A 27,400-nucleotide genomic window follows, 5' to 3' on the forward strand; every position below is an offset into this window, starting at 1 on the left:
ACGCTGAAATCACCCCCGAGCCGCCCCTCTTTCCTCGCCCCTCGAGTGAGCTGTGGAAGTCCTAAGGCGCCCCACCAAGCATCGTGGTCCTCTGACCAAGCGGGACTGCAACGCGACGCGGGACGCCCCTCTGATGACTGCTGAGGCCGCCTCGAACTCCCCATGAAGAATTAAGGTACTGTGCGCCCCGGTATGCAGCGTACCATCTCCGGTACGGACCGTACTCCCCTGTACGCACCATCCCCGTCTGCCGGCTCACGCGGGAAGCGTGGGTTATCAAAGGGAGCGTCCGGAAGAACGTCCGTCCCGGTACGAAGCGTACCAACCTCTGTACGGCCCGTACTGTGTAAACCTCCGTATGCCTGCTCACGCGAGAAGCGTGAGGCGTAGGAGGAATCGTACCAACACCGTACGACGCGTACCAACGCCGGTACTGCATGTTCGGACAGCGCTACGGCGCGCACGGGCCCCAAAGAAGTGAAATTTGCACCAAACTTTGCTTTTTAACGAACTGTGGCCTCCTGAACTCTGAAATACAAGTAACTGGAACCCTATTTAAAAGTTGAATACTGTATTTGAAGCCTGCTTGAAGAAACCTATATAAAGAGCTTTATTTTGATAAATACAGTCATGTGTCTCTGTGTGGTGGGTTGGTGGTTATTGTGGGACACCCTAAATGCTTAACCTCATGCCCTCTGGAATCTAGCCTGACTGCTCGCGCCACGTTACCTAGAGGGTGAGCAGGGGTTATTTTTCAAGAGTAATCCTTTGCCCTGACTTAGAGGAAAGGGTCCCTGCTTGTCGCAAGTGCATACCTGCACCAACCAGAGACCCCGGATTCTAACACCCCCCCTTGGGCTAAGTGCGGCGTGTGACTTTGTATGCACCGCTGGTCCCTATAAGTGTTGCTAGAAATTATGGCTAAGCCTGGGTCAGTAGCAATACTTGGGTTTACGATTTCGCTCGTGACCCCGCGGGTTACAAGTACGTCTTGCTATGCCCCCCTGCTAGGCCCTTCTCGATCGCTGTCAGCCTGTCTAAGATTGGGCTCAATTTAGCTTCCAAGAGGGTGGAGATTATATCCTTAAAGGCCGTGATGACTAATGGGCGTATCTAGGGGGGGGCGGTGGGGGCGGACCGCCCCAGGCGGCACTATTTAGGGGCGGCAGCCGCGCAGCACTGCACGGCCGGCGTTATAATTAATTAAAAGGTGCGCATGTCCGCCGGACCCGCGACGGGCCTCTCTGAGCCAGGCCGCTCTTTATTAATTATGGTGCGCGGTGCGCGCCGGGCGCCGCGCGCGCAAGTGTCTCCGCGAGTGCGTGTGGGGCATAGGGTGGGGCTGGTGTCGACTATACACATTGTCATGCGCAGAAGCGCAATTTAAAGTGCGCGTCGGCGTGCCGCGACGAGGCGAGGTTAGACATCCCACCAAGAGTCACTACTGAGAAAGAGACCGACTGTCACCATGCGGCGGCACCGGCCCCGGCCCGGCCATAATTAATTATTACTAGACCCCTGCTGTCTGGCTAGCCAGTCTTGCCCTGTCTTCGGCTGCCTGCTCGCGCCTGCCTCTGAAGCTGCTGCAGGCTGCCCAGGCCTCAGGTGAGCCTGTGTGTTCTTTTTCAGTGTTTATTCCTGTCAGGATTGTGTTATTTGGCAATGGGCTGTTAATAATAAGCTGCAGGCACTGATTAATGCCACTCAGTTACCTCCAATCACGGCGGAAATGTTTCAGGGATCCGCGTGCGTTGACGGGCCCTCTAAGGTGAGTGCCGATCAATTTCAGTGTATTTTGCCACAAAACCTTTTACTGTTTAAAATGCAACCTCGCCAGGATGGGAGGCAGGGACTTAATCATTCAGGTGACTTACCCGGGGATAGGAAGGGCCTTTCTTCTTTACAAGACTCGAATATGGAGCAGGCTCGGTGGCGTCAGCTCTTTGTGCCTGTGTGTTGACCGGCCTTCATTTAACCAGAGCTGTGCAGGTTGCAAAGCTTGCTTTTTGTTTTAACTTGCGCAAAGGCGTATAGAAAACTTTGCACCTTTCTGTCACGATTGAAACCTTTTTCAGGACGAGTCAAAAAAGTTCTGCTTCAGGCGCACTCTTTACAAAGTCGTGTTCTTTCCCCGAATAATACATTATTGAGCATAGAAAGAACTCCTCAGCAAAGGGTGAACTTGCAGAGAGGAATGCAGCGTGCCCTTCCTAGCTTGGCTGGGTTCAGTTAGGCAGTTATCACACAAATTGCGTTTAAAATTATTTGGGAATTTACAATAAAACTTTGCACGGGCAAAAGTGAATAGGGAAACTTCACAGAGCAACAACTTTGATAAAAGTTCACCAGTATAAAGCAAACTTTCCTCACCTCTACATAGACCTCTATTTCATTTCAACCTCACAGCCCTGCACAGGATACGGGCTCATAAACCGGGTCTGGTGGCTTAGTAGACTAATGCATCCATTCACTCTAGGGGCCTGTGTTTGACCTCATAGACACAGGTTCAAATCCTGGCGGGTGCACTCATCCTTCTGAGGTTGATAAAATGAGTATTATTGAGTTGGGTAACAACAAACATCTGTTATTCAGTGCCAACATGCCTGTGTGGGTGAACGTGTGCTTTACAAATAAACATGCAATGTTTTATGAACCGACTGGCATTGCACCCTAAGAACTTCTCTTCTGAGCGGTGCTGTCACTGCCTGTCTTGAGCTAAGGCGGGTTTGCTGAAAAGTGCTGGTCCTGTTCAGATAAACGTTATGTTATATACTGAGTTGTATTATTTACAGCACATATCCAATGATGTTTATATAGGGTTTGCCTTCCAAATATTGGCCTCTTGACACCAGGTTTTATACCATCTCCTGACCTGAGATGGTCCATGGTTGTCTGATTGGTGTGGACCAAAGAGTTACACAGTTTCGAGGCACAGACTAAGACCACACACTTTCCAATCTCTGTGGAAGGAAGAAACTACTACCAGACAATTGTCAGCCAAGTGCAAATAATGGCCTAGAACATAATGGAACGATTTGGAAATAAGGTCTGGTGAATCTAAGTGAAGGAGGTGTAAGGATTTGAACTCAGTCCTTGTGCAACGTCAAGGCAAACAGACCAACACCTGCAGTTTGGAGAATGTAGAGTAGAACTCGTGTAGGACTCTTGTACTTACTCTTACATGCCTGTGTATATTGGCACAAAACAATTACAACTGGAATAAAGTGACCATATCCAGGGAATATGTTTATACAATTCTTACAAATAGAAATGTATTTTGCCCTCTTTCAGTGGCAGCTGGCATCTATTTGGGGGGAATATGTGTGAAAACATTATTTAAAAAAACACTAACGTGACGGCCTCCGCTCCGGACCTCTGCTTCCAGGTACTGTATGCTGCAACTCCCTTGACCAATCCTGGCACTGCTCTCATGCAGCATGAGAGCAGTGCCCTGATTAGAGGGAGCAGCCTCTCTCTGCACACCACACCGCTCTGGAGGCCTGCACTTGCTCTTATTTAGCTGTTCAGACAGCTGAGTTATAGATGTTTAAAGCACGCATGTGTGGTTGGCCATCGCAAGCTGGCCGGCCAAACAGATATGCACACTTTAAACAGTGCAGACAGCCCACACTCCTCCCTGCTGATGTCACTCAGCAGGCCCCGCCCCATCATGAAGTTCTGTTTGGGACGGGAATGAAAAATAAAAGGGTAATGAATTACCATTTTATTTTTCATCTCTGGGGCTTTGGGTGTGATTAAGTGGGGCGACAGAGGAGCCGCCCCTACCCTCTTTGCACTCCTACCAATCAGAGACATCTTAAGGATTTGGGGGGCCCTAGGCCAAGCATATGTTGGGGGCCCCTGTGAGGAACAGTTTTGAATTTATGATCCTATTTCAGCTCTTTCATGCCCTCTTTGGCCAAGCCACTGACAGTGCACAGAGACACTCATCTAAATTCTAAATATGTTTACATCTAATATTCAGGGATAGTGACCTGTGTTTTCAATGTTGTAACACAGAAGCAGCGCACAAATATCACTGCGAATAATCTCTGTGACACCCTCCCATTTCTCATATGAGAGGTCCTGTTTTGATCTAAAAGAAACTATTTTATGGATGTTGCATGAAACACACATTTCTCTATAAAATGTCTGCTATAGACACACATATCACCCGCATTTAAAATAAAGGAAAGTCGTATTTAAAACAATATGTTTAAGAATCATTCAGTGCCATCAAGCCAAGACCCTGCAGAACAGAGGTGGTTCTATCAGGCGCCCCCCTTAAAGGCTGGGGTCCTGGGCCAGAGCCCACTTTTTCCATGCCTTAAAAACGTCTCCTCTACCAATAGGGAGTTGGATGTTTTAGAGCTGATTCATAATGTGGGGTCAGAGTTTGTAAAAGAGTACTCCTGCTGTACTACTTCAAGTGGAGTAACAAAGGCCCCGCAGTGAAGGGGGGGGGGGGTCCTCGAGCACCAGGGTCCCCCTCAGCATAGTAACCTGGCCTGAGAGCTTCTGAGTGAGTCCTTAGGGGGCCCCTTCATGTTCTTTGCAGGGGGGCTCCCTCGAGTTTCGTTACGCCACTGATCCTGCCATGCGCGTTGTGACACGCACCGGCATCTCTTAGCCTGTTAAGTTCTTCTGCTACCCGTTACCCTTGTTGTACGTTGACTCCTGTGACATGTGGTGTGGAGGGAAAGCTCGCACTTTCATTACGTTATGTTGATTGAATGGCGAACGTGGAACTAACATGGTTGACGATGAGTGAGGGGAGGTTACGTGGTACTCTACTTTTGCTTTTCCCTTATTCAATCCATCTGTGATTTATAACACTACGAATTCATGTCCTGTCCATGGCTCATCGCAGAACCCACAATGCCTGTGCTTTCTCAAACGTATGTGTAGCTGTTCTTGTTCTACTGACCATACCACAATGTATGATAATGTCCATGGCAAAAGGATTTATGTTTACTAAAATCCAATCAAATACATAAAAAAATAAAATAATGATATGGAAAGAGTTAAACAAATCGATAGGGCACACTGTGAAAAAAGGAACTGGGGTTCCAAAACACAAAAAAGGAACTTGTCTGTTTTATCACTGAATCTAAAACACTATCATAGAAAGAAATTTGCTAAATATTTTCATTTGTGTAAGGCTGGAGACTTAAAGTAATAGATTGTCGTTCAGTAACATTACTTGTCACGTAACAGGATACATTGGTCATGTAAACCTTATTTTTAACCCAAAAACCAGGTGTAAAATGCTGTATTAAAAACAAGCACTGTCAAAACCATTAGGTCTCTAGCTGGCTACCAGCTTTTGACTTTGTCAGTGCTGGCCAACCCCTGCCATAGACACCCTGGCTGCTGGAGTACAGGAGGCTGTGTAAGGTATGAGCTAAACGGGTTTCAGAGGGGAAGAAAGGATCTTTAGTGAGTGGCAGAGTGGCAGACAGTTCACAGACAAGTCCTATAAAACGAGCATTTGCAATGCAATAGGTCTCGCATTTACGCGAGTTTGAGCTATTGACATTGCAAATAACAAAGCTTTTTATTTGTGTTTTAGGTTTTAAAACAGAAATAAAAGGCATTGTCATTTACAATGCCAATAGCTTAAACTCGCGTAAATGCAAGACCTATTGCATTGCAAATGCTTATTTATATAATTTCAAAATACTGTAGGGGTTAAGCCCAAAGGACCGGGGCCAGCTAGGCCTATTCAAATTTCAAAACAAAAAACGGAAACCTGGCTCCGTGCTGTCTTAGACTCCTATTACTAATGGAGTAACGAGCAGATGATGTTTCTGTTTTTGTAATTTGTTGTAAGTAATTTTTTATTGTGTGTATGTCCATTTATGTCCATGATTGTAGGTCATTGTGAATTGTTTTACATATGTGTTGTGTTTTGTGTGTTAATTTGAGGAAATGGTGTTCTTTTACAGTCATTTAAAAAACGTTTTCCGATCAATCTAAAGACTATTTAATGGTTTATTAAAAATTCACTTCGCACAGATAAAAAAGTAGTCTGTTTGTTACTCCATTAGTAATAGGAGTCTAAGACAGCACAGAGCCAGGTTTCCATTTTGTGTTTTGAATGTTTATATAATTTAGCAGAAACTGAAGCCATTTTGTGTTGAGTCTGAAGCAGAACTAGTTTGGACTCTGGAGCAGAAGAGAACGGTTGCGTATTCACAATAGGCAACAGATTTCATTTAAATACCAATCAATAGCAGTATATTAATGTGCGTTTGCGCTTGTGATGTGTACATATGTATGTGTATAAGTAAAGAGAAAGGGTATTTGGGTATATATCTATGGGCATCTATGTTAGTGGAACAATATATAGATCTATGCTATGACAGTGAAAATTAATGTGGCTAAATTAAATATGCTTCTGGGGAGAATGTATACTAATGCATGTATGCCCTCCCCCCACTCCCATTTTATACCACAGAACAAATGTCAGATTTTATGTTATTGCCATAGAGCAACCCATCTAATGTGGAAAGAACACTCTTCTTCCTCAGAGATTATTTGCTACTATGTCTTTAGAGTATACTATCTCTGCTGATGCTCACAAGGCCTATTCAGTGTGCCTGCATCTCACTGTACAGATTTAATCCACTATCTCCTCTTAAATTTTTATTATAAATGTATTTGTTTATAACTACTAAATAAGTCATGTTATGTACTACCAATTTTGAGTTAGGGAATAGTCCTCATGACACACTTGAGGCTTTGCTTCTTGCTTCTTGTAAATCACTTCCCCTCCTATCCAGAACATTGCTGACAAATAATAGATTACACTTTGCCTATAGATAGATCGATAGTTAGTTAGATAGATGGATATATTGCGTTTAGTCGTTGTTTTCTTTCATGCAATTGAAAAGCTTTCGATCAACTATTAGATAACTAATAGATACAGAAGCTAAAATGAAGCCAGTTAATTGGGGGGACCATGATATTTGGTCATTTAATGTCAGCTGTAGATGATGGATCCCCGAACAGTGTCATGTATGTGCATGTTTGTATTGTGCTGAGGAGATTACCAGGTATTCGTTCACGCAGCTCTCTGATGGATGTCACACGTGGTTTTTCTGAGTCCCCTGATCTATCATGCAATCTGTGTTTTCTCCTTTGTACTGCCGGTCACCGGCTACGCCTCTGGTCTATGTTTGTAACTACCGGCTTAGGAGCCAATATCTTGGTGGCCGATTTGGGTGGCAGGGTAGGTTTAAGTTTTCTTGCTTTACCCCCTATAGTTTGGAGTTTGCGTTTGGTTCTCCCCCCAGGGTTAAGACCCCCCAAAACAGGGGGTTGGGTAGTCTCCCTGTGGAAAAGCGGGTGGGTAACCCACTGATTATGTATATTGGTACTATCCTTCCCTTGCAGCCGAACAATACTTTGTCTTCTTTCAATTGTGATTGTTGGAGAAAGGGACCTATGCGGGGCCAGGGAAGGAGCCAGGAAAAGTGCTTCGTGCACAGATGGTGACCCTTCAATAATAAGAGAACCCACAGGTGACCCCTGATAAGAGCCTAGACGGGTAGGTGAAGGTGGAGGCGGGGACTCGACTAAAACGTCAGCCAGCGGCACACTGCGGCCGGCTAGGGGTGGATTCGAGCTATTAGGGGGTGATCTGGAGAGACGTATGTTCACTAGTTCAATCTCCATATCAATAACAGCAGCTGCCCTCTGCAAAAAATAATCCATAGTCACAACTGTGGTGGTGAAGCTGGGTGCTGCCTTGGCCCCAGCTAGCTCCCTCTGGATCTTACACCTCCCCATAACTTGTGGTGACTTAAAATGATTACAATGCAAAACACAAATGAAATAATAAGTGAATGTAAACAGTAGACGGTAAACACAAACACAGTAAAAACACCTTATATGCAAATGTTCGTGATATGTGATCAATACTAGTCCAGGAAGACCCTCGCCCTGTCGCAACCTACTGTTACCAGAGCTCATAATATGTGTCCAAGTGGAGGTTAAATGTTAGTTGTAGAAACATGTCTACCTCCATCCACGAACACAGTGACTTGAAAACTGCATATCAGGGTGACAACAGATAAGTTAAACGACGAACCAGCAACCTGCAGCCAAGGGGTATGGCCCAGCCCAGCCTCTACCCGTCTCGGACGGGAGCAGACGGGTCCGCCCTTGGCCCTGCACTGCGGGGGCCCTGTTCCTACTTAAAGCGCCTCCCTGGCGCTGCTTGCTGGCATGGGTGGTGTGCGCGCCGCCTGGGGTTGTGGAAGTTGTGGTCTCTGGTCTCTACCCTCCTCTTTGCGTGACCAGAGAGACCAGCGCTTCACCCCCAGTGATTCCGGCGGCAGTGGCGGCAGGAAAACAAACACGCAACTGCTCCAGGTAAAACAATGAAATGGGCGTCCCCCAAACCAACATAAAAAACAGAGAGAATGTTAACAAAGTGCTTCCAGACTGAAAGCGGTACTTACCGAGGCTTAGTTTCATTACGTCGTTTCTTTGTGTTTTATTCCCATCGTTAGCCTCATGCTTTCCTCCAAACAGATAGATATCCTGTAGGGACAGTGTTTGCTTATTATTGTTTTTCAGAGCTGCCATGCAACGTTGAAAAATTCATATATAATTGAAATAAATATTTCTAGAGTTTGTGTTTTCCTTTTTCAATGAAAATGGGCTTTCAGAAACTAAATGAATGGTGTTGTAGAAAAGGCTGGAAGGTAGTTGTTTCATACTGTGTAACATTCACACCATTTTAATTTTGCTACATTTACCCAAAGACGGTGACATATTCAGAAGGTGCAGACAAAGCAGTGATCACACTTCACAAACAAAGGGCTCCAAAGAACAATGCGTACAAAACATCAGGAAAATACAAGAAAATACAGGAAAAAGGGTGAAGCAGCAGATGTAAGGGATGTACTTTTATTGTGAGGAGGAAGGGACTCACATCTAGCTGTGAGGTGAAAGAAGCGGGTCATGCTTTGAGGCTGTCCATGCTTAGTACTGCTGTGTTTCTTGCTGCTGCTTTCTCTTTGTGCAGAGTTTAGCGCACAAAGCGAGAAATTCTTCCTTAAACTCTGACGCCAGTCAGGGCATGCAAGCATGGGCCCGTTCCCCGAAGTTCTCAGAGAACTTCATCGTTCCTGGCTACGCTAACAGCTACAAGTGGATTATGTTTCTGTATAGTTTTCACGGGTTGTGCCTGTTCTGCAATGCGTTCAAAGAACATGATTTCACCCAGTAGCGGCTCGTGGAGGGAGTTCGGTAGGGCAGTGAGGCGGGGTGGGGGAGGGGCAGGGTGGGGAAATGTAAACACCGGAATATGGATGAACGGAGGTAAGTACACATTTAAATAAATAAAACGAATTTCGTTGCGCGCGCTGCATCGTAAATTGCGATGCAGCGCGCGCAAAGGAATTCGCTTTACCCGAGTTTTGAAGGGGCTGAGGGGTTAGGGGTTCCTCAATGATAAGGTATGGGGCAAGGAGAAAGAAATCAGATGTAATATAAATGTTCTTTTTCTTCATATGTTCAAATACAAATACATTGCAAGTAAATGGAAAAAAACAAATATGGAAAAACAGACATATTTTTAGATAAAACTTTGCTTCACAAGATATGTAAACATTTTATATTGTTTTTATGAATGTTTATAGAATCAATTATGTTGGGTTGGGGCAGGGCTCCAGAGGGGTTTTTATGTGAAGAATAAAGCAATACAAAGTGGGAATCTATCACAAGCAAGAGCTTTAAAAGACAATGAAGAAGCATAAATATAAATAAAAGGCAGCACAACTGAAACAGCACCCATCCTTACCACAGCTCTGAACTTCACAACCAACTGGAAATAGCTCTCTGTTATTGGCACTGTGCACGGTTGGTGTCACTGGTGTATGCATGTGTGTAAGCTAGTATGAGAACAAAAAGTAACCTAGTGGCATGTATGATACATAACATCTTCTCCCAGTGGATTAGAATTGGTTCATAGGTAGTTAAGTAAATTCACAAAACAAATGGACCTGGTTTCCTAAGGTGGAGGTAGGAACAGGGTACGAGAGGAAAAATGGGTTGTCCACGTTTGCATCCTCCCTAGCTAGACATTAGAAAAACAAAGGGAAACGTGACTGGCCTCGTAGAGACCAAATAAGGGTATTTCCCATCTTCCAGGAGCCCTTCTAATCCATGTTGTATTCCTAGTATATGTAGGACCAGTTGCATTCACTAAATATTGATAGGTGTGGCCTCACACACCCCTCTGGGGGGACACGTTTCATCACTGGCCATGCCGCAATCACCAAATTAAATTTTAGTGGTGCTTTGGCTCCAAATTGATGCGGAGAGTGCTTTTGAGGATGGGTATCTATGGAACCTGGACCTAGAGAGCATAAAAGTCCCTATGCCCTAAACACAGTGATTGCGATTTATTGAGGGCAGGCCTAAGGGATGAATAAAAACTATAGCGGTGCATAGGACTTAGAATGGGTCAACATGTTCCAGCCATTAGAACTGCCCTACAAAGGGTTCCAGGCTTTTGTAAGGACCCAGATACTTATTTTCCTGATTTCTTACTACAGAGGTTTCCATTCATATCATCAGCAAGCATCCACACTATATCTATGAGTATGGTCCTGCTGGACAGTTTTCGCTGAGTCTGCAGTATTTTGATTGTCCCTAACTTAAACTAGTGAGGGTCCCATATAGGAAACACTTGTAGTAAAACATTTGTTAAAGTGTTTCCCTCTGGGGGGTGTGGCTTCGACTACAAAGCAACCAGACGTGCCTGCCTGAGCTCCTGCGGCATGGCCCCAACTGCCTAGTAATCCTGCTTCATCTGGCCCCCTGTGTCCTCCTGGTAGCATGTGGGGGTGCATCGTCAACCAGGGTGACTTTGGAACAGTCCTCAGAGATTGGAGAGAACACCTGATGCCTGGGTATGGCAGGAGGGCCTGGAAATGGCACCTTGAGTGAGCACTGTACCTTGGAATGGCACACCCATATCCATCGGACTGGGAGTGGGGCTCAGCGCTTCACCTCGCACCCGAGGACCAACAGTGAAGGAGAGCCCTTATGACAGATGGTGCCCCATGTAGGGCTGATGCCCATGCTCACTGGGACTGCTGCCCAGGACATGGGCGCCCAGGCTCCTTTATTTGGAGGGGGATACTGCCGGCGGCTGATACAGGTGCAGTGGGACAATGGACATCCCCTGCAGGCAAGCGGTGAGGCAGCATGGGGTGGGTGAGGTGCTTTCTCTGCCCTGGAGCCCAGCTGTTTTGCCCCTCCTCTCTAGCCTTGGGGAAAGGAGGAGGGTCAGAAACCACGGATGGGCTGAGCTCTGGGAGGCTGAACTGTGTGCTAGGAAGCTGCAGGGCTCTCTTGCCAATTGACACTGTGCCCTGGAAGATCTGGGATCTCCACCCTCGATGAATCCCTCTTCTACTGTCAGCGCTCCTGAAGATCGATCCTCAGGTCTCCAGAGGACCTTCCCCAGCAGCTGGATGAGGGTCACTATGGATGATCCTGACCGCACCATATGGACCATACGGGTTGCTCACCAGTGAGGGCCCATACAATGAAGAGTACTATGCCAACGCAGGAACCTCACCAGGGGGGAAGTGAAGAGCTGACAGGCTTGCATCGCGTCCTTGGCCCAGGCACCCTAAATGTGCAGATGCCCCTGGAGAACCTACTCTTTGGTTGCTGGAGGCAGTCCTTTGTGGTCAAGGGAAGAAGTTTGGCAAAATACTAGGTGCGATCTCTGATCTGAAAGGTACTCTTGAAGCAAAGATCGACTGGATAGCTGTGGATATGGGTCGCCTCCGGATGAATCATAGAAAATTGGAGGACAGGGCGAAGATGGAGTGCATGGATCCAGCCATTGAAGATATATAGGTCTGGCTCCAGGAGGATGTGAAGGGCTGTTTCTGGCAAAATAATATTCACATCATAGGCCTACCGGAACATGCAGAGGGCTCATATGCTGAGCCGTACATGGAGCAATGGCTCATTCAACACATCTACGATGGCACACCTACAGCTTTTTTCACTGGTCCCCGGGGCTTTGGTCGCACGGCTCTTGAACTACAGAGACAGAGATCAAACTCTCCAGACCCCAGGCACACGGCCCATGGACGGTGGAAGGCCACAAAGTGAACCTGTTCCCGGACTTCACAATTCTGGTCCAGAGAAAGAGAAACTCATTCCTCTGGGTTAAGGCGAAGCTTCACCAGCTGGACCTCCGTTATGCCCTTCTCTTCCCTACAAAGGTAGGTGTGGAAAAAGACAACATCATCTTCTACTTTCTGACACCAGAGGAGGTGTGGCAATGGCCGGAGTGGCATGGCGTCCTTCAAACAGAACTGGACGAGTGGCGGGTGGAAGGGTAAGGGAGACGCAGGAGGTTGGCTCGTCAGACAGGATGTTGGGGAAGCCCACAAAGCAACAGCCCGAACAGGGGCACAGCTGGTGGCAGAGATGGCGACCTACAGGGATTTGCAGTGAACGGAATCAAGGAGCAGCCTGTAGCATGATAATGTTGACCTGGACTTTTGGACACGGACGCAGAGCTGATCCTGTGGGAGGGAATAGTGGTAACATCAATGACGGTGAATGTGGTGGGCTTAGGGGGTGCTTGCGCACAGGACCGTTTGGTATGAGCTGGCCAAGGGGCCCCAGTTAGTTGAGCCGTTGCTCGGTCTGGGTCAATGAGGACAGCACGTAATGGCAGTTGGGACCTGGGGCCCACACAGAGAGCACTGTAAGACCTTTTACTCTTATTACAAGACTTTTGAGGCCAGGGTGAACGGGCCTAAGCCCACAAGATTCGTGGACTAATAGCTTGTTGCATTGTTTCTTTATACCTATCGTTAGGGGAACTGAGAAGAGTGGGCGACAAACATTTCTTAAGTTGGGGGTAAGCATAGTTGACATGGCTAGGAAACGTGGGGAGGTTGTGGGTATGGGTATTGTTTTCAGTGAGTGAACGCATACACCATAAGATGTGTGCACGAGGGGGGGAGGGGGTGACTGGGGCAAGGGAGGGCTCCTGGAGGACGACCTGTGAAATGCTTATAGCCCATGGCTGATGTTGGGTAGAGTGGCCTCAAAATCCTCACAGGGAATGTGAACGATTGGGGAGCAAAATCAAGCGAGAAGTGGTGGCACAATACATTAAACGCATAGCCCCAGATATTGTCTTCCTGCAGGAGACCCACTTGCTGGGGATGGAATGCAAATTCCTTTGACAGGGACAATATGTGTCCCTCAGGCACTCAGGGCTTTCATGGGGATCCTTCCATATGGCCATACTAGTAAAGAAGACCAATCCTTTCAGTGTCATCAGAATATAAACGGACACAGCTGTGACCGTCCTTGGGATCCAGGGCTATAAAGACACATAGGGGAATACCCTCATTAACGTCTAAACTCCTCCTCCACTACATTGAGATACCCTAAACACAATAGGCCCAATACTCTTGGAGGTGGGCAACACATTGCCAATACTGAGTGGGGACTTTAATGACTCCATGGCTACAGACTTAGACAGGTCAACGACAACATAAAACACAGATCCCCAGCATACCCCACTATGACAGTTTGTATGGTCTGTGGGATTAGTTGATACGTGGAGACTTCTATTCCGGGGCCTAAGGGACGTTCTCTGGGCTAGACTACTTGTTCACACCCATGGGTGATCATCCAGGTATACAGGGGCCAAGTATCTCACCAGGGGTATCTTAGACTACTTGCCAGTTCTGGTCACTATGGGCGAAAGTGGTTGTCATGGAAGGGAGTTCTGGAGATTTAATGCCTGGAGTTACAGAACCCAGAGACTGTCAAGCACCTCAGAATGGATTCTGACACCTACTTTGAGGACAACAACGACTCAGTAGGCCCCCCCGCCATTGTGTGGGAAGCATAAAAAACTGTCCTATGGATGCAATGCAAACCTTGGTCGCAATAAAGAAGTGAGCCGCAATAGATAGACTACTCACTCTTGAACACCGTTTCCTAGACCTAGAGCGTAGTGTTACTGCGCTGACTGATGCAGCTGCCCTCTGACAGCTGCATGATGCCAGTGAGGAATACCACAATATGGTGGAATCAGCGGCCCATGGCCATTACCTGGCAACTCGGAGGAAACTCTGTGATATGAGGGATAAGGAAAGTCATCTCTTGGCCTGGCTGAGTCATAGACAAGAAGAGGAGAGATGGGTAGGAGAAATCATTACCCCTGCAGGGGAGACGACAAACAACAGAAGGGACATAGCCCAAGAACTCCATGGGCACTACCATGCACTATCCACTGCATTCTCACAGGTGACTGACCAGGAGGTCGAACCCCTCTTGGCTACACTACGTCTCCCATCCCTGCTGCAGGATGATGTGGAACTGTTAAAGGCTGACTTCACTTTCGAGGAGCTGACAGGGCGCTCACAGCAATGCAGAGTGGGAAGGCACCAGGGCCCAATGGGCTACCCATGGATCTGTTTAAAAGACTGGCTGGGCTGGTGGGTTCGCACCTATTATGAATGTTTGAGGACTTGTGCATGTAGAGGTGACTACCTCCTGACCTTTGTCATGCACTTATCTCATTAATATATAAAGACGGTAAGCCCAGGACAGTTTGTGGATCTTACCGCCTAATCTCACTCCTCAATGTTGAGACCAAACTGCTAGCAGCTATGCTGGCTTGCAGGCTCAACATAGTTATCACGTCTCTCATTCATCCTGATCAAAATGGGTTTATGCCTCGCAGGTCTACCCAGCTGAATTTATGGAGGTTGTTTAATTGGCTCGACACAGTAAGGAAGGTCGTAATTCCCCTAGCCATAGTCTCCACAGATGCAGAGAGAGCATTTGACTCCATCCACTGGTCCTGTTTGAACTTGGCCTTGAGGCGCTTTGGTTTCGCAACCAGCTTTTATAGCTGGGTTTCCATACTATGTAAGGACCTACGGTGGCTGGACAAGTCCGGACATCCGATTTGATTACCTCATTCCTTATTGTTCATTCTAAGCACTCCTTAAGCAGAAACAAACACAAAAATTTAATTTGCAAAGATCAGAGCTTCTGATGCCTTTATTGTGTGAGCACCATAGGACTCATGAATGCTCCTCTGTTGAATCATGGCTATGATGGTTAGTCCCTGAATGTATGTCTGGCACGTGGGGTGGGCCTGGCAAATATGCTATCCCTCTCTGAAAAATTGCAATTACATGAAACTACTCAACTGTTTCTTCTCAAAACTTCCAGGTGACACACGTCTTTTCGGCCCAACCAGTGGGACAGCCAATCCTCATTAGCTCGCTTACAGCTGCTTCTGCACTTGCCTTGGTCATGCATACTTACAAAGTGATTTTCCTTGCTGATGTTTGAGCCTCTCCTCACGTGGTGGGCCTGACTTCTTAATGTGTCAGTTTGCCTTCCCAGTAATCACAATTCGTCAGCCTGTGTGGATTTTTGAATTTCAGCCCCAGCCTTAAAGGGTCTTTTTGTATATAATTTTGTCCGCTTACTCCAATAGGTGCCAATGCTGCATTGATGTGGGCAGTCTTTTCATGTTGCAGTTTCAGCCTAACTGAAGACTAAAAATGCTTGCGGTTTGAACTTAGTCTCTTTTGGGAGGATAAGCACCCCATAACTACTATTTCCTCTTTGAGGTTTGCAGTGGTGCACATGCTCACATATATATCACATGTGAAAGATGCCCAGTAACTCACCAGCTCCTAATATGTTAATATTTCAATAAATATTTCTAGTTAGCCATTGTTTAGTCATAATTTGGAATCAAGTTCGACAGTATTGGAAAAATGTTCAATATGCCCCTGTCCCCTTCATAGCATCATAATAGTGAGCTCTTCACTGCAACATTGCTTTCTCTGCTGGTGGCCAACATGATGGCGCATCTTCCATCAGAAAAAGAAAAAGAAGACATTTAAAATAAGATGGGGATAATATCAATTAAAATTTCTGACATAATATCTGAAATCACCTGTATCTCGCTCTTTGACAAGAGTCAACATACAGTTCAGTTGTGCTGTCAAGTATGGGATGTGATGGGATACTGCAACTGTTAGTGGGGTAGACATAGACTGCTATCACAAGAAGAAACAATGTGGATAAAAAATTACAATCACTGGCGGGAAAAGGAATGAATGAGAGTGGCATCTAAAGTCCTTTTATGACTACAATATCCAGCAAAATATCTGTGAAGATATTAAAGAGTAGACACTATAAAGGAACACATGTACAGTATTACTTGTGTTTAATCACAGTGTGAAGCAAGGGAACATTCTCTTGATGCAGATATGCACACATTATTTGACTTATGCGAACGTATTAAAAATACATCTTTATAATGTCACGAATGAGAGATTAATTTTCTTAAGTCGTGTGGGGATCATGGAATGGTAAATGGCCCATCTGAATGTAAATTAAGTATCCATTAGATGTCATAGAGGTCCTGCATAGGCGAATCTTTGAAGAATTATAAGGCAGCATAAAAATGCTACTAGTACTTAATCTAGGAAAGAACGTGCAGCACTACTAAAGTAGAATAAATATACCTAAATGCACACCGGTAGTGCTGCTGGAGCCGTGGATGTCCCCAAGAGCTGCATGGATCACAGTGCAATATTTATCTCGTTTGAGTATAATTGTGGTCTTGTCTCACACACTTGCTTTCTGACTGTGCTGTTACCCCAACTAGTGACCACCTCATCAACAGCTATCGTGCTAAGCTCTGGTCCTGTGGAGAGTTCATAAGACTGGGATAGATGCAGCAGGAAAGCCAGCCACTTCCGGCATCCCGGGTTCAAACATGCTTCTGAGTGAGCTGGTGCAAGAGCAGCATTAAAGCAAGCAATGCGTCTGCCTGCGATATCACGATAACGCCTATCTCAATGTCATCGGGCTGCCTCCTGGTGCTTCTGATGAGAACAAGACCCAGCACTTCAATCCCAAAGGACAAGCAGGAGGCTTCAAGAGAGGTGCTACTAAAAGTCCTTAAGGATGACTAACAGAAATAGGCAATGGGTTACGGAAAGAAGTTGAGAACAGTTTTAAGTGTATTCTTTGTTATCTAGTCAGAGAGGAGACCACAAAAGTGCACAGACACATATTGAACAGAATACAAAATTGTGTGATCTTTCTAGATTAATAAAATTAATCCACAGGTTTGATAAAAGGGATTTTACCAACAGGGAGAGGTTACATAGGGAGAGCTTGTGTGTGAACGGTCTAGGGGGCATATCAACAACAACCGGCGATAATTATCGCTCAGCGCTCTTAGCGTGAGGATAATTATCGCCGGCTAGCGTGAATTTTTATCGCGACATGCTATTAGCAACGCTTATCTCAATAGCGATAAAAATCTACACGCTAACAGGCTAACGTGAGATTATCGCTGGAAACCCAGCGATAATCACACGTTACCTTGTTGATAGGGACAGGCAAACTTAGCCATGATATCCTCCTTCCATAGGATATCATGGCTAAGTCTGAAAATTAGCAGACGTAAAAAAGCAGCGTTAACCGCGGTTAGCGCTGCTTTTTTTGTCTCTAACAGGGTTAGCGACATTCTTGATAATAGGAGAAATGTCGCTTAGCGACATTTCTCCTATTATTTTACTCTGGAACGCCCCCTTTGCATCTCATTAGAGATGCAAGGGGAAGCGTAGAGTAAAAGGGTGCTAACATGCAAATTTGCATGTTAGCACCTTGTTGTTGATAGGGCGCTAGTTTTATCTCTGCTTTTTTGGCTTTTAAAGCCAAAAAAGCAGAGATAAAGCCCTTGTTGATATGCCCCTTGGTTCCTTTACCTTGTCATAGTGCGCTGTGAATGAATGCTGTATTCTTCCAGTTGGTGTCTCTCCCTTGACGTCACATTGTTGCCACATCAAAGTACCTGAAAGAAACACAAATTACAAGCATGCCCGTTTTTGTTTGAACAGTTATTGAATATTTAAAGGGTCTACCACATAATAGTGGCCCAGGCAAGAGTTGATGAAAGCACCCACGTTTAGAGCATTATGCACAGCTATTTTAGAAAGCGAAGATATAGCAAAATGTAAAACACTGAAGAATGAGGTGTGTGCATGTCTGCCACCCTGATTTGGGGTCCCTGAGACACAGCAATTCTGATTTTGATAAGGACCTGTGTATTGGGATCATAGAACTGCATATCAGCGTGTACTTTTCCCAGATTAAACAAGGGGAAAATCTATGCATCAGTTATTACTGTAAACCGGAGAATCCTGAGGTGCTCTGAAAGTGAGGTATACCCACTGTGGTCAGTGAGTGGCATATTTTACACAGCGTAAATGGTTTGTCAATAAAGCTTAAACCCAGCCCAACTATAAGGGGCTGTGCTTTCTGTCCACCCAGCTCAGCATTTCTTTGAAACAAAACCAGTAAGGCGTTTCTGGCCCGACCCTAAGTGAGAAGCCTAACAGCTTGGGTGAAAGGCATAGAGCCTGATTACGATCTTCGTGGACAGGGTTACTCCACGTCCGCCTTAATACAAGTCCAATATATCCTATAGAACACGTAATACGGTGGATGGGACATCTGTCACGTTTGTGAGGGAGCATCCCATCCGCCAAGATCGTAATCAGGCCAAAGTTTGCAGTGGGGTTACAGCAGCTTTCCCTGTCATCTTGGCCTGTAATAGGTGAGTCATGGGGCTGACGTTATCCACAATAATGGCATTTTCTCGTTTTTTAAGAGACAGGATTCCACCTTATATGGACATAGGAGGCAAAGATACTGTAATTGTTAGGGTTGACTTTACAGGAGGGTAGCACCATTTACAGTAAAATCACATAGCTGAGTTTAATGAAACAATTTTGGGTTGACGCAAACAGCTGATGCAGACCATTACTGGAGAAAGAAAAGTACTACAGTCAACTATGGAAAAGGAAATCCTTCAGCAGGCAATGGTCGTACACAAAAAAATCACACTGTCGCAGCCCTCTTCTGTGAAACATCTATTATCGAAATTCACAGCTCATCCTTTAGAATACACATATTTGTATTGAGGGCCGTGTTCTTGCCACAGCCAAAACATTGTCCTTTCAAATATATTATTTCGTTTGGAAAGGCTGAGGGCCTTATTTTGAGTTCAGCAGAAGGCATACTCCATCATAAACTTGGCATATGTCCTACAAGTCTTTTACAAGTGCATTGTAGCCTATGGCATGTGTAATAGGGGGCAAGATATCCACCACGTTTTGACGAAGTATCCCATCTGCCAAATTCTAAATAAAACCTTAAGGGCCATATGTACAAAAAGTATGGATTGCGATTTTCCTAATTGCGATTCTTACCGAATCTCATTTAGGAAATTGCAATTCCTAATGTGCATGTATTAAATATTGATGCCTACTGGGTCGCTAATCAACCTACCTTATGAATATGCATGAGGTAGGTCACCATTTGTGACACATTACGAATTGCAGCCACAGGGATAGTGGCCTGCTGGAGTTAGCAAACCACTGAGTCTGTGACTGCTTTTTAATGAAGCAATCTTTTTTTGTTGTTGTTTTATTATTTAAATGCAGGGATGCGTTCCAAAAAATAAAGTGAAATGTTTAAGTTTCATTGTGAAAGTGTAGGCAGTGGACCAATGCCAGCTCTTAAACAATATTTGTTTCAATATGCACAAAGGGAAAGGGGTCCATTCTGGAACACTTCCCATTTACAAATGGTTACCAACTCCTTTGAGGTGTGAGTAAAATATGAATGTTTTGCAATCATAATTCAGTCGCAAACCATTTATACATACCACTGTGATTCTGTATTTGGAAGAAAAAGCCTAAACACGCCCCTTCCAAATACTGAACTTCTAATCACAAAGTGCGATTCGGTAACATGCTAGAAAATTGCAGTTTGTGCTTAGCAGCATGTGAAAAGGCATTGGTCTTAGAGGAAAGACCCCTCTATTTTACGAACAAAATACAAAATTCAAAAAACTCTTCTAAATAACTTTTTAGTACAGTAAAAATAGTTGCCAACCTGCCTGAGACAAGACTTTACAACTGTAGTCAAGCCTTTTGTAACACTCTGGCTGGCTTCTTTCTGGCCAAAGTGAGTCATGTTTTCGATATGTTTGCGGCTAACAAATATTTAACCCCTTATTTTCAGGATGAGAAGGGTTTCCCCTCCAGCCTGGAAATATTAAATAAGTTTTCCTTGCCTAATATGGAGCAAGTATTAGGTCTAATTAAATCTATTTAGTCAGGCTCTCCTCTGGACCCGTGTTCACCAAAGAATATACATCTGGCCCTGGAGATCATAGGCTTGTATCGTGTGGAAATCTTTAATGAGATGATCAATACAGGCAACTTTCCTTTAGGATGGAAAAAAGCTTTCATTCATCTACGGTTAAAGAAACCAAGCCTCAATCCCAGTGGCGGCTCGCCGAGGGAGTGCTGCAGGGCGGTGGGAGGGGCAGGGTGGGGGGGTTAGTGGACTCGGGCATACGACAGACAGCACTCAGAGTCAGCCTTACTCTGAGTTCTGTCCATTGTATGTCCGAGTCCACTAGCCCCCCACCCCACTGCCCCACCACCCCACAGCACTCCCTCGGCGAGCCGCCACTGCTCAATACACAAGACCCAAGTAGTTAAAGACCAATATCCCATTTGCCTTTTTTTACGGCCAACATTTTCTAAAGGCAAGAAATCTTCAATTAACTTCATTCATAGATGCTAACAATCTTTTGGACTCCACATGATGAGGTTTCAGAGGTGTTCACAGTACCGAATCAGCACTAATTGAAGCCTCAGAAGAATTAATGGCCACACTGGTTAAGGGAGGAAAGGTCGTCCTTATGGTATTATATCTTTCAGAGGCCTTCAATGCAATCACTCTTGATTTACTGATTGACCATCTTTCTAAACTAGCCATCAGGGAAACTGTTCTCACTCTCTTGGAATCGTTTCTTTCTGAGAGGGGACAATTTGGCGCCATGAGTGAATTTGTTTCAGATGTACTCCATCTGCCATGTAGGGTGCCCCTTAGGGCTCTCCTTGAGCCCTTCCCTTTTCCCTTTTCAACCTGTATGTCACCCCACTGGCCTGGCTCATTAAATCCTTCAGCTTTTCAGTCGTCTCTTACGCTGACAATAGACAAAGAGTGATTTCAGTATCCAGCAACCCAGACAGCACAGCAATCAAATTTAACAGCGGTATGAAACAGATAGATAATTGGATTAATGACACTTCCTTCTGGACACCTATCTAGAGGCCTCATGTACTGGGATCTCTGTCAATTCCAGTGAAGAAGGTTAGAGATTTAGGAATATTAGGTGACAACAATTTAGCTCTTGGAGATCAGGCCAATGCAGTGAGTAACAAAACTTGAGAGGGATCCCCAGGGAGACATCGTTTAGAACAAATGCGCTACAACGCATTCCATTACAACGTGGTCGTTACAATGACCGCGTTGTTACTATGCGAACCATTACTTCGCAAGTTGGTACAACGACGTGCTGTAGGGGGCAGAAGGTGTTGGATTTACAATCCAACATCTTCCCTGCTGTTGCACAAACTGGAGTAGGAATAGTAAATTATACTATTCCTAGGTCCAGCACGCCCCCTACAGTAAGTCGTTGTAAAACGACTTGCGATGTAATGGTTCACGTTGTAACAACGCAGTCGTTGTAACGACCGTGTTGTAATGGAATTCGTTGTAACGCATTCATTGTAAAGAGATATATTTGGAACCCCTACAAAGTACCAGGAGGGCCCCCCCCATGCTCTGGACCCAGTCAGGAGCTCTAAGCCCCCAACCGTGCACTGTGCTGAGGTGGCCCCCTGGAGCTCAGGGGCCGTCTGCACAGCAGGGGCTTTTGCTATGCCACTTGGTCAATGCCCGAACTTCCTCAGTCTTTTTCACCCTGAAGATCATGAAAGTCTGTGGGCCCGATTCACAGAACTAACTTAAGACAAAATCCTAAACTTACTACTTTTGGTATTCACAGAAGTTAGGATTTTGTCTTAAGTTTGTCTTAAGACAGACTTAAGACAGACTTAAGACAGACTTAAGACAAACTTAAAACAGACTTAAGACAGACTTAAGTTGGGATTTTGTCTTAAGTTTGTCTTAAGTCTGTCTTAAGTCTGTCTTAAGTCTGTCTTAAGTTTGTCTTAAGTCTGTCTTAAGTTTGTCTTAAGTCTGTCTTAAGTCTGTCTTAAGTCTGTCTTAAGTTTGTCTTAAGACAAATTTAAGACAAAATCCTAACTTCTGTGAATACCAAAAGGTATTGGGTTTGGGGGCCCGTTGCGGGCCCCCTCAGTGTGGGGGAAGGGTGGTTGTGCACTGGGGGGGTACCCATGGTACCCCCTGCATTTCCAAGCACAGAGTGGCAGGCACCGCGTGGTGCCTGCCACGTAGTGCAGGGAAATGCACTACGTGACATTGTTTGCATTGCGAATGGTGCAGCAGCCAGCAGGACCATCAGCAATGTTCAGGGCCCTGGATACGCCCGCCAAAGTGGCGGGCACATCGTATTGAGCTTAGCGGAACCACCGCCTTACCGGTGCCCAGTCCCCAGCACCGCAATGATGGCGGACGGACTGATATCCGCCCGCCATCGTAATGAGCCCCTAAGATTCTAGTGGTGCAATTCAACAAGTGGGCAATGGTTGGTAGCAACGGACAGCAGTGGGGTTAACCCTGCAATAGGGGTACACCGACAGCAAGGAGAAAGCAGAATTATATGGGTTATAGGCCAGAGATGACTGCTGTTAGACCTGGCACCATTGGCGTGGGTCTCCCTTCCATTTGTTGCTGTTGCCTCATGTGTTTTTGCTGGTTATAGATGATTTGGGCACTGTGCCACTGCTGTTCAGTGCCACAGTGCAAGTGCTTCCTATGGTAAATTGATATATGGATTAGTGACTCCATGATTGGCTTGATTGGTTTACTTGTCAGACCCTAGTACAGTGCACTGTGGGTGCCCAGGGCTTGTAACCAATGCTGCTGGTGAGCTTGCAGCACTGATTGTGCCACCCCCGGAGCAGCTTGTAAAGTGTGTCTAAGGTCTGCCATTTCAAAGCCTGTGTGTGTGGCATGTCCTAATAGTGAATTACAGCCCTTTTCGTTTTTCACTATTGCAAGGCTACCTGTTCTCCATAGGCCAGAATGGGCAGTTTGGGTATTACATTTTATAATCCTAACTGACTCGGGGAACATGGTAGAAATTCGAGTTTAGTATGCCTGAACTCAGAATGATAAAATACATATTTTAGTGAAGTTGGTTTTAACATTCTGTGTTTGAAAATGCCACTTTTAGAAAGTAGGCATTTTCTTGTCTAACCATCCAAACCTGCCTCTGCTAGTTTGTGTATTCCTTGTCTGGAGTTTGAGTGACAGGGCTGGGGGATTCCAGGAGACAGGGTGGGTCAGCCCAGTGGTGAATAGAGAGATTTGCATCTAGATGGGAGGGAGGAGTTGCACCTGGGACCTGAATAGGGCTGGGCCTTCCCTCCACAATGCTGGCTCCACCTCCTGTGGTGTGTCTGATGTCCCTGCCCTGCACTGTGAAAGGAAAGAAGGAGATATGTCAACAAAGTGCTCCAGGACTGACCAGAACTGGTTTGGACTAGGCAAAGGCTTCTCTGCCTTCAGAGAACAAAGGCAAAAGGAGTATAAATATTGGGAACCAGACCCAAGAACTTTAGATCACTTCTGGGAATCAAGACAAACCTTTGCTGAGGAGAACAACCAGGAAGCTGAAGGAGGAGACTACCCCTGTGCTGTGTGTTTGGGGGTTGGCCTGCAGTGGTTGCTTCATTGCCAAAGAGAGGAGAAAAGGACTGAGTGTGCTTTCTATCAACTTGAAGAAGAATCTCCAAGGGCTTGAACTAGAGCTTTCCTCCTAACTGAAGTCTCAAGGATACAAGACTTCACCAACCAGCTCCCCCCTGAATTCTCTTGCTGGGAATTGAAGTGCCTGCTGTTGTGCTGGGCCTTCTGAAAGACTGCGTGTCGCTGGGAGCTGGAAGCGCGACGCAACAATGAGAAGCGTGTCGCCGCCACAGCTGCTGTCATCACATCACCGAGGAAGCAAGCCGCCGCTGCCTCTGTCATCATCGCATCGCCGAAGCGCTGCGCATCTCCGGAGAAGCGGGACGCTGCCACAGAGGTCATCGTCGCATCACCGGAAAAGCACGTCGCAGGGCCTGTCGCGGCTCCAAAGATCATCGAGTAGCCGCACGGCCGTCGGGCGTGTCGCATCACACCAACGTTGTCGCATCGCAACCAAGACGCCATTTTGACGCATTGCACCGGAGAAGAGTATTGCATCGAGGAGACAGCGTGTTGCATCGCACCGGAGAGCAGTAAGAAACCGATGCATCAACTCCCCACACAATAAGGAAGCGAGCCCCAACTCCCCTGCGCAGCAGTAAGGAACCGACGCATCCACTCTCCTGCGTGTAAGGAACTGACGCATCACCTTCCCTGCAACCTTTTGGTTTTCTTTGCGCTACGCATCTAAATTACATTGAGAGTAAAGTGTCGCGTTTACAACTTGAGAGAACTGAGCTATTTTTATAATACAACCTGTGTGGTGTTCATTTGTAGTGTTGTCACTGTATTAATGTATGTGTTCACAAATGCTTTACACACTGCCTCTGAGATAAGCCTGCCTGCTCGTGCCAAGCTACCAAGGGGGTAAGCAGGGGTTATTTTGGGAGTGTAGCCCCTTACCCTGACTAGACGCAAGGGTCCCTATTTGTCACAGGTACCTACATATGGCAACTAGAGACCCTTAAATCTAACATTGGTGGTCAGCGGTGAGGATTTAGACTTGCATTTGTGATTCTTATACAGTGATTGGTGTACACTACCAGTGAGTGCAGACCATAACGCAACCACATACTTTGAGAGAATTTTCCTTGGAACTTCTTTTCTATTTTTGATTCCTGAGAACTGCCAGTCTTTTTGCTACCATGAGAAAGTCAGCATCCATAGTATCTGTAGACATTGTGTTGGAATAAGAGAGAATTGATACTTACACTGTGCCTAATCTCAAAGCTTTGTGCAAGAAATTTAAAATCTCTGTGAAGGGCCTCACCAAGAAGGAGGAATTCCAAAAGGCGCTGAGGGCCTGGGTGGAATCTAGGAATGCCCCTGAGCATCCTGAAGAGCCAACAGTGGAGGCAGGGGATTTAAATGGGCAGCTTGAGAGGCAAGTGGGCCTAGCTGGAGGGAAAGCACCTTCAGGGGCGGGCAGCAGTGTTTCTTCCAAAGGATTGTCCCCAGGAGAGCTGGAGGACAGAGCAAAGGAGAGGATGCATACGTTGGAGCTGGCTAGGCTCAAAATGAATGGGCAGAAAGACAGAGAGAGCAAGAAAATAGAGTTTGAGATGGAGGTAGAAATGTAGAAGTTAGCCTTAGAGGAAAAGAGGATGCATTTTGAGCATGAGAGAGGATTGAGGGAATTGGAACTCAAGGCCAAAAGTTTAGAGGTTCCTCCCTCTGGTGGTGGCATACCGCCAGTGCAGGTAGAAGCAAGAGCTTACATCCCCAAAGATGTAGTGAAAGATTTCCACAAGAATGAGGATATTGGTCAATGGTTTAGGGCTTATGAAGCTGCAATGTTGGCCCACCGGGTCCCTGAGAAGGATTGGGGAGCGGAGTTGTGGGGCCGCTTTGTTAGTGATGGGAGGGACACTTTGTTAGATTTGCCTACAGAGGAGCAGATGTCCTATACCACATGAAGGGAGCCCTAATGTTCAGGTTTGGTTTGACCCCAGAGTTATACAGACGAAGGTTTAGAAATTGCAGAAAACTGGAGTCTACCACTTGGGTGGAATATGTGTCTTTCTTTTGCAGAGCATTGGATGGTTGGGTGAAGGGTAGCAAAGTGGATAAGTTTGAAGCGCTCTATGATTTGTTAGGATGGGAGCACTTGTCTAATAACTGTTTTCCAGAGCTACGCCAGCATCTTATTGATAGCAAGCTAACTAACCCTAGGAAGTTTGCGGAGGAGGCAGACCGCTGGGTGAGCACCCGGGTCCAGAAGGGTCATGTGGGAGACTTTGCCAAAGGTGGGCAGGGTCCCCAGCAGAAGAGTGGGGGGGCAAGGGTAAACAGAGGGAGTTCCAGAAAGGGCCCCAAAGTAATCCCCAAGGGGACCAAGGGAAAGGTTCCCAGCCTCCCCCTAAAAAAAAGGCAGTGGCCCCGACAGATAAACCTGTTCACCAGGGGCCCAAGACCTGTTTTAAGTGTGGTAAGGTAGGCCACTGTTCTTATGATGCTAGATGTCCCTTGTATGGGAAGACAGCACCCATTGGTGCACCACCCCGGCAGTTGGCTAGTGTAGCCCTGGGGGAAGAGATGGGTGCCCAAGGTGGGTGGGGTCCTGCAGAGATGTCCCTTGTCTCTTTAGGAGACAGTGAAGTGGTCCCCAGGACCCAGCTGCCTGATAACACTAAGAAATACAGTGTGAGAAGTTGGCCTGGCATATGCTGGTCACTAGTTATAGTGGCCACCTTGCACTAGTCCAATTCGACTCTTATGGTAGATAGGTTTAAGACAACCTTTTAAAGAAAGCTATCCTAGTGGTAGCTGTGGAGAGCAGCCTTCAGGCTAAGTCTCAGAGGAATGTAAAGCAGCTTGTTTTACCTTATAATCTCTTGAATTACCAAATGAAAGGACACCACACAGGTATATATATCAAATATATATGTATTTATTTCTAGATACACTCTACTAATCTCTTTATGAGATTAGAAGCCAGGAACACATTCAAATATAAACGTTTCACAATAAGTTAAGCACAAATATGGCTGGGGCCCTAGGGGCGTACCAGATCATATACTAAAAAAGAGGTTTAGGAAAGTCGACTTGCAAGGGGACAAGGCCTAGGGCCTGTAGAATTGCTGGGGCTTCACTAATCTACCCAAGGTAGGTAAGTAAAAGACCCACGGGAGACGCGTGCAGTGTGAGAACACAGCTGCGGGTTCCCTATTGATTTCAATGGAGCAAGTCGCGGTTGTATTTTTAAAGTTTTAGGGTACTTTGAGGAAGTCTACAAGCAAGCCACTTACAAGGTAAGTAATTCGAGGGCCAACACACACTAGGACACCGGAGTGCACGAGTTACCTCACCCAGGGAAGCCGGGTGCATAGGTGTCTTTTGATGTTGGGTCGCGTCGCTATTTTCTATGGAAGCTAAAGAAGATTTGCTGCTTGCGAAGACTGGAGAAGTGTCCGGTGGAATCCAAGGCTGGATTCAAGATGAAGAAGACCTGAAAGCAGAAGGGACAGTGTTCACAGTCACTTGCCAGTGACCCGGGGCCAGGAAGATGGATGCCCACGGATGTCGGGTGATTTCAGGTGATCAAGGGTGTTTTGACTCTTCGCCCACGAGGTCCAGGAGAGATCGACGA

At 46.1% G+C, this 27,400-nt stretch overlaps 1 protein-coding gene across 3 annotated transcripts in view; it reads right to left on the bottom strand.

Annotated features, from left to right (window-relative positions):
• Window positions 1-27,400, bottom strand: part of LOC146865898 (kelch domain-containing protein 10-like) — a 603,680-nt gene that overhangs the window by 416,558 nt on the left and 159,722 nt on the right. For all 3 annotated transcript variants that reach the window (XM_085640780.1, XM_085640782.1, XM_085640781.1), the window contains 2 exons: window positions 17,820-17,905; window positions 8,469-8,550 (listed from right to left, as the gene is read on the bottom strand). In XM_085640780.1, coding sequence (XP_085496906.1) covers window positions 8,469-8,550; window positions 17,820-17,905 — 168 coding nt within the window. The remainder of the gene's footprint in view (window positions 1-8,468; window positions 8,551-17,819; window positions 17,906-27,400) is intronic.

Source organism: Triturus cristatus, chromosome 2_1 (assembly GCF_964204655.1).
Source record: "Triturus cristatus chromosome 2_1, aTriCri1.1, whole genome shotgun sequence".
Lineage (NCBI taxonomy): Eukaryota > Metazoa > Chordata > Amphibia > Caudata > Salamandridae > Triturus > Triturus cristatus.